We start from the raw sequence: 20,049 nt of genomic DNA on the forward strand, positions 1-20,049 counted from the left end.
ACTGTTGCTTGTAGTCCTTGGACGGAGTCGTGGAGTGGTATGAGTGAGTGCGTTGGGTTTTACGCCGCTTTTAGCAATATTCCAGCAATATCACGGCGGGGGTGGCAAGAAATGGGCTTCACACATTGCACCAATGTGGAGAATCGAACCCGGGCCTTGGGCGTGACGAGTGACTTTAACGATTAGGCTATCCCACCGTCCCAGGAGTGGTATGAACGCTGGGGATCACTAATACTGATTTGAACCTATGTCCATTCTTAGAGATTCTTAAACAGGCATATCCTCTGTACAAGGTTGGGACATTGTTTACAGGCGATATGGACGGCTGATGTGTAATAACAATCGGTCTAAACCTTTACCAATCTAGTAGCCTCGTAAATCAGGTTCCATGCACAAAACTCCCGAAGCCCTAACAGATCCCCTGAACTTCTTTGTTCTATCAAGAAATTAAAAAATGATGTGATAAATACATTGTTTCTGTTCAGTGGATCATAAGATTGTGTTTCAGAAGTAATTAGTTGTTAGGCACGACTTACTCTCTAATGTTAGACAGGGGAAATATACGCAATGTTTCAGCGTGTATGCAGACGGTGCGTATCCATCTGTCTATTCCGATAATGAACCACCAGGAGTCCCTGACCACACTTAGAACACCCGTGAAGATCCGGGTTACAGTTGGTCTTCAGTAACCCACGCTTGTCGTAAGAGGCGACTAACGCGATAGGGTGGTCAGGCTCGCTGACTTTTTGACACATGTCATCGTATCCCAATTGCGTAGATCGATGCTCATGCTGTTGATCAGTGGATTGCCTGGAGTAGATTCGGTTATTTACAGACCGCCGCCATATAGCTGGAATATTGCTGAACCAAACCACACCTGAACCTGATATCACCTTCCCATGGCATGCACGTGTAGCAGACAGGTCTGTGATCAAATTACCATATTCCAATGGACAAAGTATCTGGGTATGTGTATACACCTGCTTTCACAAAGGCATTTAAGGAGATAGTGTGATATCCAGACAAAAGTCCTCTATCCACGTGTGTCCGATCCTCTCACATCAACAAACACACTCCACCTAAAACATACCTCTGGCACCAACAGAATAATCTCCGGGATGTGGCCATCAGCAGGTAAAACCATTTTCCCATCACCTGACCTTGAACCCTGCACATCTGGCACGTGTAGCTTCCAGCACGGGCATGCTTAAAACACATCGTTAGCAGAAGATATCGGTGTTTCAGTGCTGCGTATCCGCCTTAATTAGTCATGTTTCCGAAAAGAAACCCCGAAACATCTTCAGCGATGATATCTGATCTCAACCGTGACGTCATGGAGATTATTTGACGTCATACCGAGGTTATTGGATATTTATCACCTACAGTTTAGAGGAGCTATGTCATTTTGTGACGCATGATTTGAACAAACAACCCAAAAACAAATCCGTGTGCTTAATACGATGCTGGATGAGAAATAATGTGTTTTGTTTCAAAAGCTTAATTTGAAAAATATTCGCCCTCGCCCTCGCCCTCGCCCTCGCCCTCGCCCTCGCCTTCCTAAATGGTAATTGATTGGTCACTGGATGTATAATTTACCATTCATTTTAAAGAACTTGTGTATGTGTAGTAGGTGAGGTAAAATGGGGTTTTACGTCGTGCTTGAGAATATTTCGCTCATATGACGACGTGCATGCGTGTGTATGTGTATGTGTGGCTGCTTGTACTAGCCCAGACTGAAGCTGGTTTTATAGTTCTAGCCCACTGAGATACCATACCGCAGTGAAGCAGGAATACCCCACTCAGACACATTATACTGACTCCGAGCCGACCAGTCCTTGTTGTACCCATTAATGCCGAGCGCCAGGCAGGGACCAACACGTACCATATTTTAACGTGTTTTGGTATGACGCGTGTATGTGTAGTAACTTGGTCTGGTTGAAATAAATCCGATGTAAAATTACAATGCACTCACTCACTGTATATTTTATCCATATTACTACACTCATTTATATAGATTCTAGTCTGTCTCACAGTCCCTGAACCACATTATTTTCCCTACTGCCAAACATTATCTGCAATGCTAAAGCCCTAAATATAGCAAGTCTAGATTTCCCACGGTTCAGGTTCTGAATCTCTGGTGTCCCTGGCGCTCCTTTTCAGTTTAAATGGTCTTGTTTGTTACTATCAAAATTATATATATTCAGAGACTAAGCTTTAGTCTGTACAGAGTCTGATATAGAGGGATCTCGTGGGGATTCCGGGATGGGACAGACTCCCAGGGGCGACCGGATTGATGGGGGAGGTTGAAGGGGAGTTCGTGTGGGGCCCAAATTTCGGTGACTATTCTATTTTTGCTGCATTCTTGCACTCCGACAGCGTGGATTGATGCTTACAATATCGATCACTGGTTTACATGACGCGACGTTTTCCTTAGTGACTTGACGTGACAACTGATGGAAACAAACAAACAGTGATGCATGTTACATATACATAAATAATTCGATAGAATTGTTCGACATGTGTGGGTTGCCGAAGACAAATTCTAACCCGTATCTTCTCAGGGCTTCCTAGGATGTAAGCATGCATTTCTTGAATAGTCATTTAGCAACTTTTCAAACTTCTTTGCTATCATATTCTGGAATCGAGTTATTTTCTTAAGTGCGGTTGTTGTGAACTGTGGATCGTAGACATGAAAACGCTATCTCCTCGCTTCAGATGTCTGTAAGTTGTTTTCGATGAGATATTATCAACTGGGCAAGTCGTACAACATCAGTTTAAGTGTCCTACCAGCCTGCCTTAACTCACTTCCCAACACAGTTAAGACGTAAGGAAGTTATTATATTTTTAACAACATCGTAGATATTCGTTTAAACCCTCACTTAAAAATGTATGCTGCAAATTTTTCAAGCTCATTATCTGTTGAAATTAAAATTGATGATGCTGATGATGATGTCGTCACCAAATTGTGCGCATCTGATTCTCATCATCATCATCATCAGTTTTATGATGGTAGAAACACCCTCGGACCGATGTGGGAAGTTGGTTAAACTCAGTAATGAGTCATCGGTTTAACCATACATCATGTCTCCATGCCGTGTATATATGGTGAGGTGAAATTAGGTTTAACGTCGTGCTTGAGAATATTTCGCTCATATGACGACGTGCATGCGTATGTGTATGTGCGGCTGCTTGTACTAGCCCAGACTTAAGCTGGTTTTACAGTGCTAGCCCACTGAGATACCATGCCGCAGTGAAGCATGAATATCCCACTCAGACACATTATACTGACTCCGAGCCGATTAGTCCTTGATGTACCCATTAATGCCGAGCGCCAGGCAGGGACCAACAAGTACCATATTTTAACGTGTTTTGGTATGACTTGGTCGGGGATTGAACCCGCGACCTTCCGCTCTCCGGGCGGACGCTCTAACCGCTACACCACGGAGGCGGTCGTATATATTTAGAACTATTGTCAGTACTGTTCTCTGTGACCCGTTCCGCCTATGGTATTGTAAAGTGTTAGCTTATCATTAGTGAATGAGTTTTAGTTTTACGCCGCTTTTAGCAATATTCCAGCAATAGCATGGTGGGGGACACCAGAAATGGGCTTCACACATTGTACCCATGTGGGGAATCGAACCCGGGTCTTCGGCGTGACGAGCGAACGCTTTAACCACTAGGCTACGCCACCGCCCCTGCTTATCCTTAGTGTGCAGCCAGTATTTTGGAATCCAGAGCGTTCACACCACTTCAGGGGCGATGGGGTAGCCTAGTGGTTAAAGCGTTCGCTCGTCACGACGAAGAACCGGGTTCGATTCCCCACATGGGTACAATGTGTGAAGCTTATTTCTGGTGTTCCAAGCTGTGATATTGCTGGAATATTGCTAAAAGCGGCGTAAAACCCAACTCACTCACTCTCTTATCTATGGTGTCTCACAATTTCATTCCTCGGATAGAATATGTCTAGTTCCCTATCGGTGTCCTCTATCGCAATTCTTGGACAGACTTTATTTCCTGTACGACCCGTAAAGGTCCTGGTTAAAATGAACCTTCAGCAACCATGCTTGTCGTAAAGAGGCGACTAACGGGATCAGGTTGTCAGACTCGCTAACTTGGTTGACACATGTCACTGACCCTGTTGATGAAGGTGTGTACTTTCGTTCGTCCAGCAGTCCGGCGTGTCTCTATCGTTTGTTTTGTCAAATCACTGTGAATACTACTTAAGGTTAAAAACAACACATTCTTAATATAAACCAGGTCTATTGTTTTAAAATGCTTTTATTTTGGGGGTGGGGGGTCGGTCCACCTAATATCGTACATTAATGCTTATGTAACACAGTGATCGTTTTAAATGGATCACATTTGACAAAACTAGTGCTTTAGACGTCATACAGTTATATAACTGCTGTTTCAAATTAATTATATTTTTAAAGAGCACATTCGATGTATCTAGTGACTTGATAACTTCCGTTGATGAAGTAAATCGGTAACATTCACAGACATCTGCTTTGGGGAAGATGAAATACAATCCATATGACGTCAGTTCTGATGTCAAGAAATAACGTTTATTCCCTTCCTGTTCCTTGACTTGGCTTTATCTTGGTTCAGCTAATTAGGACAGATGCACATCATTTAAATTCAGTCGCCACTTTCGTCTGTAATTAATCTAACCACATTGACAAGTGAGTAAGTCACGTGGTCCCCCATACACGTGTGACTCTGGAGTGAGTGAGTATGGTTTGACGCCGCTTTTAGCAACATTCAAGCAATATCACGGAGGGGGACACCAGAAAATGGGACACTCTGGAATTGTAGACAGCAGACGAATATTTTACAAGGTATAAGGAAAGGTTTTTCATTAAAAAAATCTTCAAATATTTTACAATGTATAAGAAAAGGTTTTTCAGTAAAGAATCTTAACATTCTTAGGTATGCACATAGGCATCCCTTTAAAACATACCAAAAATTTCCTTAGATATTCGAAAATGTCCATTTGTTACACTGACATCAAATACTGAAATATTCGTTACAAAATACACACTTGTGTCCCGACAGACCTGATAAGATAAGGGAGGCCTAGTTTCAATGTCATGTTCATAGACAGTCCTCAGTCCGTGAATCATGTCATTCCTCAGACTCCTGATCTTCACGTGCATGGTGACAGCGAGCACGTGCAGTTTACCGTTTGACTGGTGCTCCCTACCTCAGTGGGAGTCGGTACAGCGCACACTGCAAGGAGTCATCAAGAATGACGTTCCTAACATGGAAACGGTAGGCAAGTTTACTGTTATTTCGTCAAGACAGTTGCGATTATCCGAGACATTCACGGAATCCCTGATACATACGTCTTCACACAGACGCTCTCACTGGCTAATATAGTCGACAAAATATTCTTTACACTGTGACGTCATTAAGACGTTTGTGAGTTCACAGAATGTTTTGTATTGGTTTAACGCTATCTTGAACAATAAGTTGAAAAAACTCAAACAAAAACATCGGAGTCGTGTTCTTTATTATGATGGTGTCTAATCACAAATCTAATGAAAATATGAAGGAAATGTTTTGTTTAGAGGCAAGATAAGACATATTACAATTCGCAGTCCGCTTGAAATTTGGTCCGTTACTGAAATCATCTCACCACAAGTGGTTATTACCTTTGTTGACACTGACCTGTATCGACTACCTGATTGGTTAACGTAGCGCTCAGCATTATTCCAGTCATATGACGGTGGATTAAGGAATCAAGTCTGGACCGACAGTAATTGATATTTGAAGTCGCATCTCACAGGCTGCCAAACGCCTATAGGATGTAATATTTTCTAACTACAGAGCAGCTTCAAAATATCGTACGACCAGAATCATTCGAGAATAGCGACCACACAGCCACAAGACGGACAATCACCAGAAGTCCAGAAAATCTACGATTACACACATGTGAGTGAGTATTTTCCGCTTAATGCACTTTGAACAATATTCATCTTACCTCTTTTGAGTGGCATTAGGAAGCTGGTTTGATGAAGGAGAATATTTGTTTATGTTTAGACAACTTCATTATTGCAATATATACAACGTTTAGGTGTAGACGCTAACCCCATTGTCAAGCAAGTCACGTGTTAGCATCTACACCAACACGGTGCATCTGTTGCAATAAAGAAGTTGTCTGTCCTTAAAAAAATGTTTCGATTCACTTTTAATATTTAACTTATATGACCCATGGAGCTGACAAACCTAGAAATATAACCGACGAGGAAAGGGTTCGAGCCCAAGAGTGCAGCTCAACAGCGCCTTCGACAACTTGGCCACCCGTGCCCTCCTTGAATGGACCAAAATAAGTATGTTGATAAAGTATGTTTAAAATATGTAATTTTGTTCCAGAAAACATTGTACATAGTCGAAAACGACACCTGCAGAAAAGTCCTGCTGAATGAAACTTTCAGAAAAGCATGCATTCCACGTAAGTACGTGTCCGATTTCGAGAACATTTTTGTTTGTTGCTTAACACAGCACTCAGCAATAGTCCAACTATATGGTGGTCAATAAATAATCGAATCTGGACCAGACAATCATGTTCAACACCATGAGAATCGATCTACGCAACAGGGATACGATGACATGTGTCAACCAAGTCAGCGAGCCTGACTACCCGATCCCGTTAGTTGCCTCTTACGACAAGCCTGGGTTGCTGAAGATCATTTTAACCCGGATCTTCACGGGTACGTGTCCTATTGACAGAAGTGGTTCGATTTTGCGTTATACCAAAAGATGGTACTTGTTTTTCCCTGCCTAGCGCTTTGCAGTACGTGGATAATAGGGCGAGTCGTTTCGGAGTCAATATATGTTATACTGGATTTTCTCTCACAAGCATAACCAGCCTGACGTAGAGATGCCTATTGCTGTATGAATGCAATGATCGTGCAATCGGCGTTAAATCCCAGTTTACGTCACTTCACATCCTCGTCCTCAGGGGACGCCAACTTCAGCTGGGACAAGACCAGATACGGCATGGACTACGACAACGCAGTATGGATTCAAGAATTCCGAGGCACAGAGGAAGGCATCAGATACATCCTGCAGACTACGTACGACCACATGCCGGTGTTTGAGACAATCTACGGAGTTATTAACGGAGGTGACTGCGTCTTTCTAAGACTATATGTACTGGGGCTATGTACTGTAGCTCAAAAGCCAAATTATCTATGATACAGATGAGGTATCTTCAGGGGAACCCATTTTGGGCCCCTCTGTTCTGGAAATCGAATTTAATACTTAAACTCCATTTGCTTGGTTAATGAAATGTTCAGTGGTCGGACGGGTTCAGAATCGTAACAGCACGTTAATGTATGGTTAATTCGAGTCGGTTCCACACTGTGATAGTTGTTAGATGCTAATCACTTACAAGACATATTGGTTACCTCAGGCAGGTGCAATATAGAGGACACAACGTGATCACATGATACAGGTGCACTGTACCTGTCGTGAGTAATGACGTCAGAGCAAGCTGTGCAGGCACTTTTTAAATGATATTACACTTTCGTTCAGAAAGCGTTATTTGGCTCACTCCCCATTATGACTATTTGCAATAAGGGACCGTTCATAATTTATGGCTCGGGTCGGTGGTGGTGATTTACATGGAGAAGCATGTACGATGTGAAACACCCAACACCCCACCCACCCACCCCAATCCATGTACAATGTAAGTGACCCCCCTGCTTGTCATGTACAAAATCAATTACCCTCCCCTCCCATCCCATAATTTTTAAGCATAACTTTTTAAATTATGATCGGTCCCTAAGAACCATCCAATTTTAACAAATGTATCAGTCTATCACAACCACGAAGAGGCATTAGTGCGCTTAGATTGTGACACAGTAAATAGGAGAGCCAGTTGACCTGTGATTCATATTTCAGTTTGACGCAGGTAATTGGCACGGTGATTACAGAACACGTTCCCCATCCCTTCCCCAGACAACAGCGAAAATAACTCCCATTTACCACTTCTTTGAATTGTCTACTGTCTTTCAGTGTTCGATTCCAAACTCCTATTTATTGCACCAGTTTGGCACATATTCGAGCAACGAAAGAGATATTCTGCGCCATATGCGTGTGTTTACATCTTAAATGGTAACTATGGCGATGACGCAAGAACGTGGATTAAAGGTATTAAAAGGTTTATAAATAGATTTACCCACCTGAGCCAGAATTAACGAGACCAAAACAGTTTAACTGCGTTCATATATAGATCTGTGCTTAAAGGGTCACAGTGACATTACACTCTCCAAGGTCTGTGTGACATTTAGGGTTACTTCAACATTCCAATAGTCAGCTTCTCCTTTAGGGACCGTTCATAAATTATGGGGTTGGGGATGGGGTGGGGTAGTAATATTTAGAAACATATACTTAAAGACTATCGGAAGGGAAGGGGTGGGGGTGTAATTGATTTTGTGACAAGCAGGGCGGGGTTATGATGATCAGTTTTAGGGGAGGTGGGAAAGAGTCATTTACGCTGTATATGGCGGTGGGGTAGCCAAGTGGGATACCCTACATAGGTACAGTGCGTAAAGCCCATTTCGGGTGTACCACCCCCCTGTGATATTGCTGGAATATTGCTAAAAGCGGTAAAACTAAACTCACTCATCCTTTATATCTGGTATTATTCCAGCAACTCCAGACTTTTAGTTTTACCTTTAGAGATCATTTACAAATTTGATGCATCAGTGTTAAAAAATACTCCATTCCCAAGTTTGACTTGTGGCACTGTTTTCGTGTCTGTTTAAGTGAACAATTTACTTGCCTTGCAGCATGCATGTGTTTATGACGGGTGTCACTGGTGGGAAAGGATTCGACCACATTGTCGCGAATACCAGATATCAGCATGTCTGATAGTGATTCATAAACACATGCATATGATCTTACAATGGAATCTAGTTTTGTTAGATATTTAGATCCTTTTGTTCTGTAATAAAGTTTGTCACTTATATCATTTAATAAACCATCTCATTTTTCTGGCAGAGTATATGTTTTCTAACTATGCCTTCGTCAACACAACGATTGGAATCAAGAACCCGGATGTGTTCGTCCCGCCACCTAGCTGCAAGGGGGCGAACTACGAGGTGGGTTGACTGTAGCAAACTGTTCCATAAGTTATGATTGTGAGGAAACGTTACAATCGGTGCATCGTGATATCAGCAGCAGTTTTCATATATATTATTAGGGAACCCAATGAATCTAGACTTGCTTGGACATTTTAAATGTATTAGTGAGTGAGCTGGTATTGTAATATGGTTTTAAAAATATTTCATCAATGTTACGTCGAGACACTCCTGAAATGGAAGGTCGCGGGTTCGATCCCCGACCCCATCATACCAAAAAGACGTTAAAATATGGTACTTGTTGGTCACTGTCTGGCGCTCGGCATTAATGGGTACAACAAGGACTGGTCGGCTCGGAGTCAGTATAATGTGTCTGAGTGGGGTATTCATGCTTCACTGCGGCGTGGTATCTCAGTGGGCTAGCGCTATACAACCAGCTTCAGTCTGGGCTAGTACAAGCAGCCGCACATACACATACACACGCATGCACGTCGTCATATGAGCGAAATATTCTCCAGCACGATGTAACGACACTGGTTACATCCGTTGTGTTTTTTGCGCTTATTCGGACGGTTTAGTTCTGTAACGCACAATGTGATTGATATAATATCAAGTCCGTACCAGACCGCCAAATATTTCGAGCGGCAGAGCCTCGTTTTGAGATTTCCACGATTTCCAGGTTTCTGTTTGTGAGAGTAAGCTGTACGACAGAGCACGCTGCACGACAAGTTTGCAAGGATTATAAGGAGCGTAGTGTTGCAATATACAAATGCTTAGATGTATCAAATAATACTGATTAATATTTATGTATCCAGTTAAATGAATTGGTCTAAAAATTCTGGACTGGTTATTGTACTAATTTGTGCAATAGGACGGAACCCATTCAACAGGAAACGAGACTGTTGTTCAATCAATGTTTTGATTTGTGAGACATGCATAACCCATTGGAGTCAATGCAAGACATATGCTATAGTGACTGGGAGAATATTACATCCAAAACACTAAACCAACCCAATGATAGGTATATACCACATTTCATTTGAAACCTCTGAGTGACCGCCTCCGTGGTGTAGTAGTTAGAGCGTCCGCCCGGAGAGCGGAAGGTCGCGGGTTCAATCCCCGACCGCGTCATACCGAAAGACGTTAAAATATGGTACTTGTTGGTCCCTGCCTGGCGCTCGGCATTAATGGGTACAACAAGGACTGGTCGGCTCGGAGTCAGTATAATGTGTCTGAGTGGGGTATTCATGCTTCACTGCGGCATGGTATCTCAGTGGGCTAGCACTATAAAACCAGCTTCAGTCTGGGCTAGTACAAGCAGCCGCACATACACATACACACGCATGCACGTCGTCATATGAGCGAAATATTCTCCAGCACGACGTTAAACCCAATTTCACCTCACCTCACCTGAATTGGACTTCACATATTTCACCAACTTGGGGGCTCGAACAAGGAAACGCTTAAACTAACAGGCTAAATACTTGTGGGTATGTTTCACAGACGAGGTAGTCTTATCAGAACCCTTGGGTGGTTTAAGTGTTCACCAGTCACGATTGGACCTGGGTTCGATTCCACATCAGGTTACAATGTGACGGTATTCTCCACGACGACCTTCCTGGAACATTGAGGCGTAGTAAAACTATACTCAGTTATCGTTTGATTTCACATTGCCTTCCCTCCTTCTGCTATAGGGGAGGTGGGGAGGCCTAGTGGTTAAAGCGTTCGCTCGTCACGCACAAGACCCGGGTTCGATTCCCCACATGGGTACAATGTGTGTAGCCCATTTCTGGTGTCCCCTGTCGTGATATTACTGAAATATTGCTAAAAGCGGCGTAAAACTATATTCACTAACTCACTCTTCTGATGTATAACCAGCACCAATTGAAGTTGAAATGTTCGTTGGGTACAGATAGAACAAAACCTGTCGAGGCCACAAGTAAAGTGTTTTCCGATTGACCGGAATCCTTGCTTTGTATGTGGAACCAACCTACCTTCAAGTCAGCAAGTGTTAGCCCGATATAAAGTACATGCTCTTACCAGAACAAATTAGTGCCTCAAACTCTGTAACTTAAAGTTCTGTTTCACCTCGCAATCTGCTCATGATTCGTTCATTTTGTGTTTAGCCCGCTGTTCCAAGAAGACCTGGGTTTATGACGTTCTGAGAAGAGGCAGAACAGTGAGCATAAAGACATCCAGAAATGACAATAGCAGAAAATAAAATTAAATAAACAGATAATCTTTGAAGACATCCGTCAACATGTTGATCAAATCGTATGACAACAAACGACTACAGACCGTTTGAGTCAGAAACGGACCGATGAATTGCAAATTTTATCATTGTACAAAATTGCCACATAAATATATATAGTACACATGTTTATCATTTACTAATACCCAACAGCTTTCTTATATTTGTGTTCCGTTTCTGCGGTTTCACCCCGCCGCGACAGATAACAACTTTTGCGTTTTCAATTATGATAGTTTCTTAAACAACTTTTTTGGTGGAGTCCGGCAAATTTTAAAAAATAAGAAAGCTGTTGGGTATTAGTAAATGATAAACATGTGTACGATATATATTTATGTGGCAATTTTGTACAATGATAAAATTTGCAATTCATCGGTCCGTTTCTGACTCAAACGGACTGTATCTGAAAACGGCCGTTTTGGAAAGTGGGCGGAACATGATTAAAAAGTATTTCTTGTTGGGCCCCTCTCTGTCTGGTGTTGGGGAGGTGGGGTAGCATAGTGGTTAAAGCGTTCGCTCCTCACGCTGAAGGCCCAGGTTCGATTCCTCACATTGGTTAATGTGTGAAGCCCATTTCTGGTGTCTCCGCCGTGATATTGCTGGGGTATTGCTAAAAGCGGCGTAAAACTAAACTCACTTACTCATGACCAGTATGAATGGTATGTTATCATTATCTGTATGACGTCATCATGACATCAGAATATACTATCAGACATCACGTAACGATTCACCCACATCGCCTTCAGCAAGCACTGTTCAAACATTGAGGGCTAATGTCGGATACAGCCGTTTGGAACCTGTGGCTAATTATGTGCGTTAAAGGTGCACGTGCTGATGGTGCACGTGCCAGACACCAGTAGGTCACAGGGGTCAGTACTGAGCAGTGTTGTGTTGATGACCACGAGATGCGGGGCTCTTTAGAAACAGGCACGCTTGTGTTTGATGCTGGGTGTTGTTTGTTGATGTTTATACGTCGGATGGAGGAACAGCTTTACCTGGAGGACGTTAAGCGAACACCTCTTTCATCGTAGGGAGAAGATGCGAAGTCTTAACCAGCTGCAGAATCCACAGCAAATCGTTCTCCACTCCAGGAATGACTTCATCTTTTCTAGATGTTCAGGATGTTTGATGAAGTTCTATAGCTGAGTATTACTCGGTAATCGAGAAATCACGAGAATCCTAGGGTCCCCACAGCTGCGTCAGTTCCATTTGTTTAAGATGCAGGGTCAGTGCACGGTGAGTGACTTACTTGAACAAAACCGTATTCAAGAACAAAGTTCAAAAATATATATCAAATTCCAAAAGGTTAAGTGATTGGATATAATGTGTATGATCTAACTAATTCATGTATTCATTGTATTGTATATATCATTTTGTATATATCTTTCTATCCCTGTACATATAGTTTGTTTCACTTTTACATGTAAGCACTGTAAATAGGAGAGGGTTTCACTAAGTTGGCATAACTTGTACCCAATCCATTCTCTTGAATAAATATGTTTAAATCAAATCAAGAACAAAACCGCAACGTCATCCTTATGGTTTCTTTATATACTTCTTAGAGCTCAAGACTTGCGCGCTATTTTGTCTGTCTCAGGTTATACCCAAATATAACTCTTAAACTGGAATTCTTTGAAAAATTACAATGAATATAGTTGTTATTATTTTTTATAAAAGGGAAGCATTGTCAATAAACCAATTTAACGCAAACGACTTGCTCTGCTTATACACCCGGTGTGAACAGAGAGGTGACACAACACCGTGGATATTGACGACTGACCTGTTTAACCTTGACGTAGGTGCAGACGACATATTGTGACTCACGTCTTTTCGGCGGGAAGCACTGACCATCTCTAATGATCTCGATACGAGCTGAACCAGTGGCAGACGACAACACGGTCCATCTGAATACCTTCAATCACATGAAGTTAGTTAGTAGCTCCCTCCAACCATTCAACTGCCATAGATCTGGATTATTTTAACAAGTTTACAGTCGACATTATCACTGACGACAAACCAAAACAAAGGATACGCCGGAATGTGGGTAAGCATTAAGAAGACTTACAAAATTACTGTGTATCCGGCAATACAGACAGACGACATAGCGTGACGAGAATGTGTTAATGCCTGTTATATCTAACTTGAGACTCAGACGATACACAATGGCCTTTGGACGACCAGCATTACAATCAGACGACAACACTCTTCCACCTCATTCCATTCCCATCAAGACAGAAACGTTAATCTTCAGTGTCCGACGCTTGTGATGAACTTGACCATGAGAAACAGACAAATCTCCATTAGAGCAATATCCACGCCATCTCCTCTGCGGCCAGTTCATTAATTCCTGCATCTATCGACTGATTAAACACCGCGGTGTCTCCCCCCTCTCGTCTGTCAGACAGCACCAGTCGCCATCACTGACCACATCATCTGACCTGGAGCGATGTCTCCAGGGATATCCTAGAGCGGCAAAACCTATTGACTTCATTTAATACATTTTATACATTTACAACATTCAAATGTCACTTTAATTACCATCAGTGACATCTGACCTAGAGTGACGTCTCCAGGTTTATCCGTGAACGGTAAATAAATAAATGGTAGGGGAATAATATGCCAAAAGTTGTCACGTGACGTTTACAGGAGTCGAAGATTCTCGCAAACATTTACAGCAGACACTCTCTACTTCAAGGGTTCAGTCCATCCATACATTCACGTGAATCCAACGTCTACCACGTCACTCTGACATTATGTCTGTCTGCTGACAAATTAGAAGGTCAAGGTCACCGAGATCCTAAAACATTATATCACAAACATGCAACTGTAAGTGATATATCCATGACGTCACGTCACCTGTTGTGACGTCATATATTAGCGTTATGGCAATACACGTTGCCTGTGGAATTATACAAAGACTCTGTGCGATGCCAGATCGAGCCATCCTCGTGGAAGTTCCAGTCTAAATCGTTTCTGTGTTTACAGACTGTCAGTTTTTTTAACCAGTAAATATCACCCACATGTTTACAAAGTAAAGGGCATATTTACATCCGACATATTCTTTATTTCCGGCAAGTGATGGATCGTGCAACGGTCTAGTGTTGATAATGAAGACACATCTGTTTATATTATGAGTTCGCCCAGTCTTTGTAGGATAAAACTGTGTCTGGGCAGAATGGTGATGATTCGCGACTCAAACATCGGTGCAAATATGAAATTTAAGAACTTATTGTTACAACGTATGTTGCTGTTTTTATATTTGCTATTGTATGACTGATTGACTGACTGAGTTTGGTTTTACGCCGCTTTTAGCAATATTCCAGCAACATCACGGCGGGGGACACCAGAAATGGGCTTCACACAATGTACCCATGTGGGGATTCGAACCCGGGTCTTCGGCGTGACGAGCCAACGCTTTAACCACACGGCTACCCCACCGCCCCGCTATTGTATGAAGCATGGCGTGATCCAAACTCCAGTTCATGTCATTTTCACAATTAAGTACACATCAGAATGATTAACTGATGACTCTTATGACAAAGGAGCTCATGTTGCCAAATTTGTTTGTTCGTTGTTTAACGCCGCACTCAGCAATATTCCAGCAATATGGCGATGGTCTGTAAATATCGAGTCTGGACCAGACAATCCAGTGATCAACAGCATAAACCTCGGTCTAGGTAGTTACGATACGATGACACGTGTCAACCAAGTCAGCGAGCCTGACCACCCGATCCTCCCGTCAGTCGCCTCTTACGACAAGCGTGGGTTCCTGAAGATCAGTTCTAACCCGGATCTTCACAGGTGCCCAATTAGCTGTGTAACTTTATTCCGTAGTCGGGTCTCAAAACGTATGATCATGGGTTCGAATCCAAGATTGACACTCATGATGGTTCTCGGTTTGTTAGCGCCACACCGTGCTCGTATGTTTCACCACAGTAATACACGTGTGAGACACTTCGTCACGTACGGCTTTCCTTTCACACTGATACATACAGCGAAATAACTGAAATACTGTTTAAATGGCGTTAAAGCAAACTCACTCATACATAGAAGAATGTATTTGTTACAGTTTCCTTTTGTTTAAGGTATTGTCAGATATTTGTTGCCTTCGCCATGCTGGAACAAACCCGTGAAGATCCGGTAAAAAACATCAGTCCATCAGTTTCAGCAATGTTCCAGCAATACCAGATATGCTTCACAGATTGCACCCATGTGTACCCGGGTTTTCGGCGTGAAGAGCGATCGCGTTAATCACAAGCTTTCCCCACCGCCCTCAGTATGGATGAAAACCCCATTACATCTCACCTAGCCCAATAAATAGTAGGGAATAACATGCCAAAAGTTGTCACGTGACGTTTCCAGGAGACGAAGATTCTCGCAAACATTTACAGCAGACACTCTCTACTTCAAGGGTTCAGTCCATCCATACATTCACGTGAATCCAACGTCTACCACGTCACTCTGACATTATGTCTGTCTGCTGACAAATTAGAAGGTCAAGGTCACCGAGATCCTAAAACATTATATCACAAACATGCAACTGTAAGTGATATATCCATGACGTCACGTCACCTGTTGTGACGTCATATATTAGCGTTATGGCAATACACGTTGCCTGTGGAATTATACAAAGACTCTGTGCGATGCCAGATCGAGCCATCCTCGTGGAAGTTCCAGTCTAAATCGTTTCTGTGTTTACAGACTGTCAGTTTTTTTAACCAGTAAATATCACCCACATGTTTACAAAGTAAAGGGCATATTTACATCCGACATATTCTTTATTTCCGGCAAGTAATGGATCGTGCAACGGGCTGTTGTTAATGAAGACACATCTGTTTATATTATGAGTTCGCCCAGTCTTTGTAGGATAAAACTGAGTCTGGGCAGAATGGTGATGATTCGCGACTCAAACATCGGTGCAAATATGAAATTTAAGAACTTATTGTTACAACGTATGTTGCTGTTTTTATATTTGCTATTGTATGACTGATTGACTGACTGAGTTTGGTTTTACGCCGCTTTTAGCAATATTCCAGCAACATCACGGCGGGGGACACCAGAAATGGGCTTCACACAATGTACCCATGTGGGGATTCGAACCCGGGTCTTCGGCGTGACGAGCCAACGCTTTAACCACACGGCTACCCCACCGCCCCGCTATTGTATGAAGCATGGCGTGATCCAAACTCCAGTACATGTCATTTTCACAATTAAGTACACATCAGAATGATTAACTGATGACTCTTATGACAAAGGAGCTCATGTTGCCAAATTTGTTTGTTCTTTGTTTAACGCCGCACTCAGCAATATTCCAGCAATATGGCGATGGTCTGTAAATATCGAGTCTGGACCAGACAATCCAGTGATCAACAGCATAAACCTCGGTCTAGGTAGTTACGATACGATGACACCGTGTCAACCAAGTCAGCGAGCATTCAACGACCACCCGATCCTCCTGTCAGTCGCCTCTTACGACAAGCGTGGGTTCCTGAAGATAAGTTCTAACCCGGATCTTCACAGGTGCCCAATTAGCTGTGTAACTTTATTCCGTAGTCGGGTCTCAAAACGTATGATCATGGGTTCGAATCCAAGATTGACACTCATGATGGTTCTCGGTTTGTTAGCGCCACACCGTGCTCGTATGTTTCACCACAGTAATACACGTGTGAGACACTTCGTCACGTACGGCTTTCCTTTCACACTGATACATACAGCGAAATAACTGAAATACTGTTTAAATGGCGTTAAAGCAAACTCACTCATACATAGAAGAATGTATTTGTTACAGTTTCCTTTGTTTAAGGTATTGTCAGATATTTGTTGCCTTCGCCATGCTGGAACAAACCCGTGAAGATCCGGTAAAAAACATCAGTCCATCAGTTTCAGCAATGTTCCAGCAATACCAGATATGCTTCACAGATTGCACCCATGTGTACCCGGGTTTTCGGCGTGAAGAGCGATCGCGTTAATCACAAGCTTTCCCCACCGCCCTCAGTATGGATGAAAACCCCATTACATCTCACCTAGCCCAATAAATAGTAGGGAATAACATGCCAAAAGTTGTCACGTGACGTTTCCAGGAGTCGAAGATTCTCGCAAACATTTACAGCAGACACGCTCTACTTCAAGGGTTCAGTCCATCCATACATTCACGTGAATCCAACGTCTACCACGTCACTCTGACATTATGTCTGTCTGCTGACAAATTAGAAGGTCAAGGTCACCGAGATCCTAAAACATTATATCACAAACATGCAACTGTAAGTGATATATCCATGACGTCACGTCACCTGTTGTGACGTCATATATTAGCGTTATGGCAATACACGTTGCCTGTGGAATTATACAAAGACTCTGTGCGATGCCAGATCGAGCCATCCTCGTGGAAGTTCCAGTCTAAATCGTTTCTGTGTTTACAGACTGTCAGTTTTTTTAACCAGTAAATATCACCCACATGTTTACAAAGTAAAGGGCATATTTACATCCGACATATTCTTTATTTCCGGCAAGTAATGGATCGTGCAACGGGCTGTTGTTAATGAAGACACATCTGTTTATATTATGAGTTCGCCCAGTCTTTGTAGGATAAAACTGAGTCTGGGCAGAATGGTGATGATTCGCGACTCAAACATCGGTGCAAATATGAAATTTAAGAACTTATTGTTACAACGTATGTTGCTGTTTTTATATTTGCTATTGTATGACTGATTGACTGACTGAGTTTGGTTTTACGCCGCTTTTAGCAATATTCCAGCAACATCACGGCGGGGGACACCAGAAATAAGCTTCACACAATGTACCCATGTGGGGATTCGAACCCGGGTCTTCGGCGTGACGAGCCAACGCTTTAACCACACGGCTACCCCACCGCCCCGCTATTGTATGAAGCATGGCGTGATCCAAACTCCAGTTCATGTCATTTTCACAATTAAGTACACATCAGAATCATTAACTGATGACTCTTATGACAAAGGGTATCAAAGGAGCTGATGTTGCCAAATTTGTTTGTTCGTTGTTTAACGCCGCACTCAGCAATATTCCAGCAATATGGCGATGGTCTGTAAATATCGAGTCTGGACCAGACAATCCAGTGATCAACTGCATGAACCTCGATCTAGGTAGTTACGATACTATGACACGTGTCAACCAACTCAGCGAGCCTGACCACCCGATCCTCCCGTCAGTCGCCTCTTACGACAAGCATTGGTTCCCGAAGATCAGTTCTAAACCGGATCTTCACATGTGCCCAATTAGCTGTGTAACTTTATTCCGTAGTCGGGTCTCAAAACGTATGATCATGGGTTCAAATCCAAAATTGACACTCATTATGGTTCTCGGTTTGTTAGCGCCACACCGTGCTCGTATGTTTCACCACAGTAATACACGTGTGAGACAGTCGTCACGTACGGCTTTCCTTTCACACTGATACATACAGCGAAATAACTGAAATACTGTTTAAATGGCGTTAGAGCAAACTCACTCATACATAGAAGAATGTATTTGTTACAGTTTCCTTTTGTTTAAGGTATTGTCAGATATATGTTGCCTTCGCCATGCTGGAACAAACCCGTGAAGATCCGGTAAAAAACATCAGTCCATGAGTGAGTGAGTGAGTTTAGTTTTACCCTGCACTCAGCAATATTCCAGCTATATGACGGCGATAGTCCATGAGAGACGAGTGACCGGGTGGGTTGACAAATGTCATCGTATCCCTAATACGTTGATTCTGGTGTCCCCCGCCATGATATTGCTGGAATATCGCTAAAAGCGGCGTAAAACCCAACTCACTCACTCACCTAATGCGTTGATCGGTGCTCATAATGTCAACCACTGGATTCGAAAACTCTCGTTTACATTTCATCTTTAAACAACACATCAATGATTCGAGATCAGTCCCACACACGTGACTGCTAGCTGAAGTTTCATCTTAAATAAGCATGCAACTTGCTCTATTTGCTAGTGGAACATAACGATACCCAGCATGCCCCGGGACAGTGACGTATAAGCACGTGACATCGCCAACTAATCATACTGTCTGTTACCTGTACAAACACCCACTACTAGAGGGCTGATTGGTGGTGCGTGTAGTGATAAACAGAATATAGCAAAAGGCAGATGAGATGTTTGATAGGTCATCTATGCCTGGTGGTATAGTGTTATACAATATGGCAAGACATTTATACGGAAATGCAAGGGGTTATTCCTCACATTTTGATTCACGAACACCTGCCAACAAGAATGAAATGTACTCTTGGTCAGTACATTCTGCTCAATACGAAACCCGTATAATTGCTTGGAAAGCACGGATCTTTATTTATAAACCGAAATTTCTCGATAATTCGTTTCTTTTTTAAATTTTTATTTTTTATATACTTCGTTTATATATTCGTAATTTCTAATATTTTCTCGTTATTTCAAATTTATTTCAAAAGTCGAAATTCTGATATTGTATTCGTTATATTACTTATTTACTCGAAGTTTCGGGGTTTTCCGCGTTACTTTGAATACGTTCAGATTTGTTCTTAGTTTCGATTATTTTCTCGTTATTCCAAACATAGTTTTAAAAATCGAAATTATTACCTAACATCAACTATTAGTTAACCAGTTAAAACCTGATCGTTGTGCGGTATCATTTAATGATGGAGGTAAGCATAATCCGTCACATTCTAGATGTATACACTCACTCACTCACTCACTCACAGACTCGCCGAC

At 42.4% G+C, this 20,049-nt stretch overlaps 1 protein-coding gene across 1 annotated transcript; it reads left to right on the forward strand.

Annotated features, from left to right (window-relative positions):
- Nucleotides 1-5,061: 5,061 nt before the first annotated feature.
- Nucleotides 5,062-11,302, forward strand: LOC124286610. Its single transcript, XM_046722989.1, has 6 exons — nucleotides 5,062-5,271; nucleotides 5,830-5,934; nucleotides 6,376-6,454; nucleotides 6,965-7,129; nucleotides 9,010-9,110; nucleotides 11,216-11,302. The coding sequence occupies exons 1-6, from the start codon at nucleotides 5,122-5,124 to the stop codon at nucleotides 11,252-11,254; spliced, it is 639 nt and encodes a 212-aa protein (XP_046578945.1). The 5' UTR covers nucleotides 5,062-5,121; the 3' UTR covers nucleotides 11,255-11,302.
- The last annotated feature ends 8,747 nt before the right edge of the window (nucleotides 11,303-20,049 follow it).

This window comes from Haliotis rubra, unplaced genomic scaffold (assembly GCF_003918875.1).
Source record: "Haliotis rubra isolate DU_JTF1 unplaced genomic scaffold, ASM391887v1 Scf387, whole genome shotgun sequence".
Taxonomy (NCBI): domain Eukaryota; kingdom Metazoa; phylum Mollusca; class Gastropoda; order Lepetellida; family Haliotidae; genus Haliotis; species Haliotis rubra.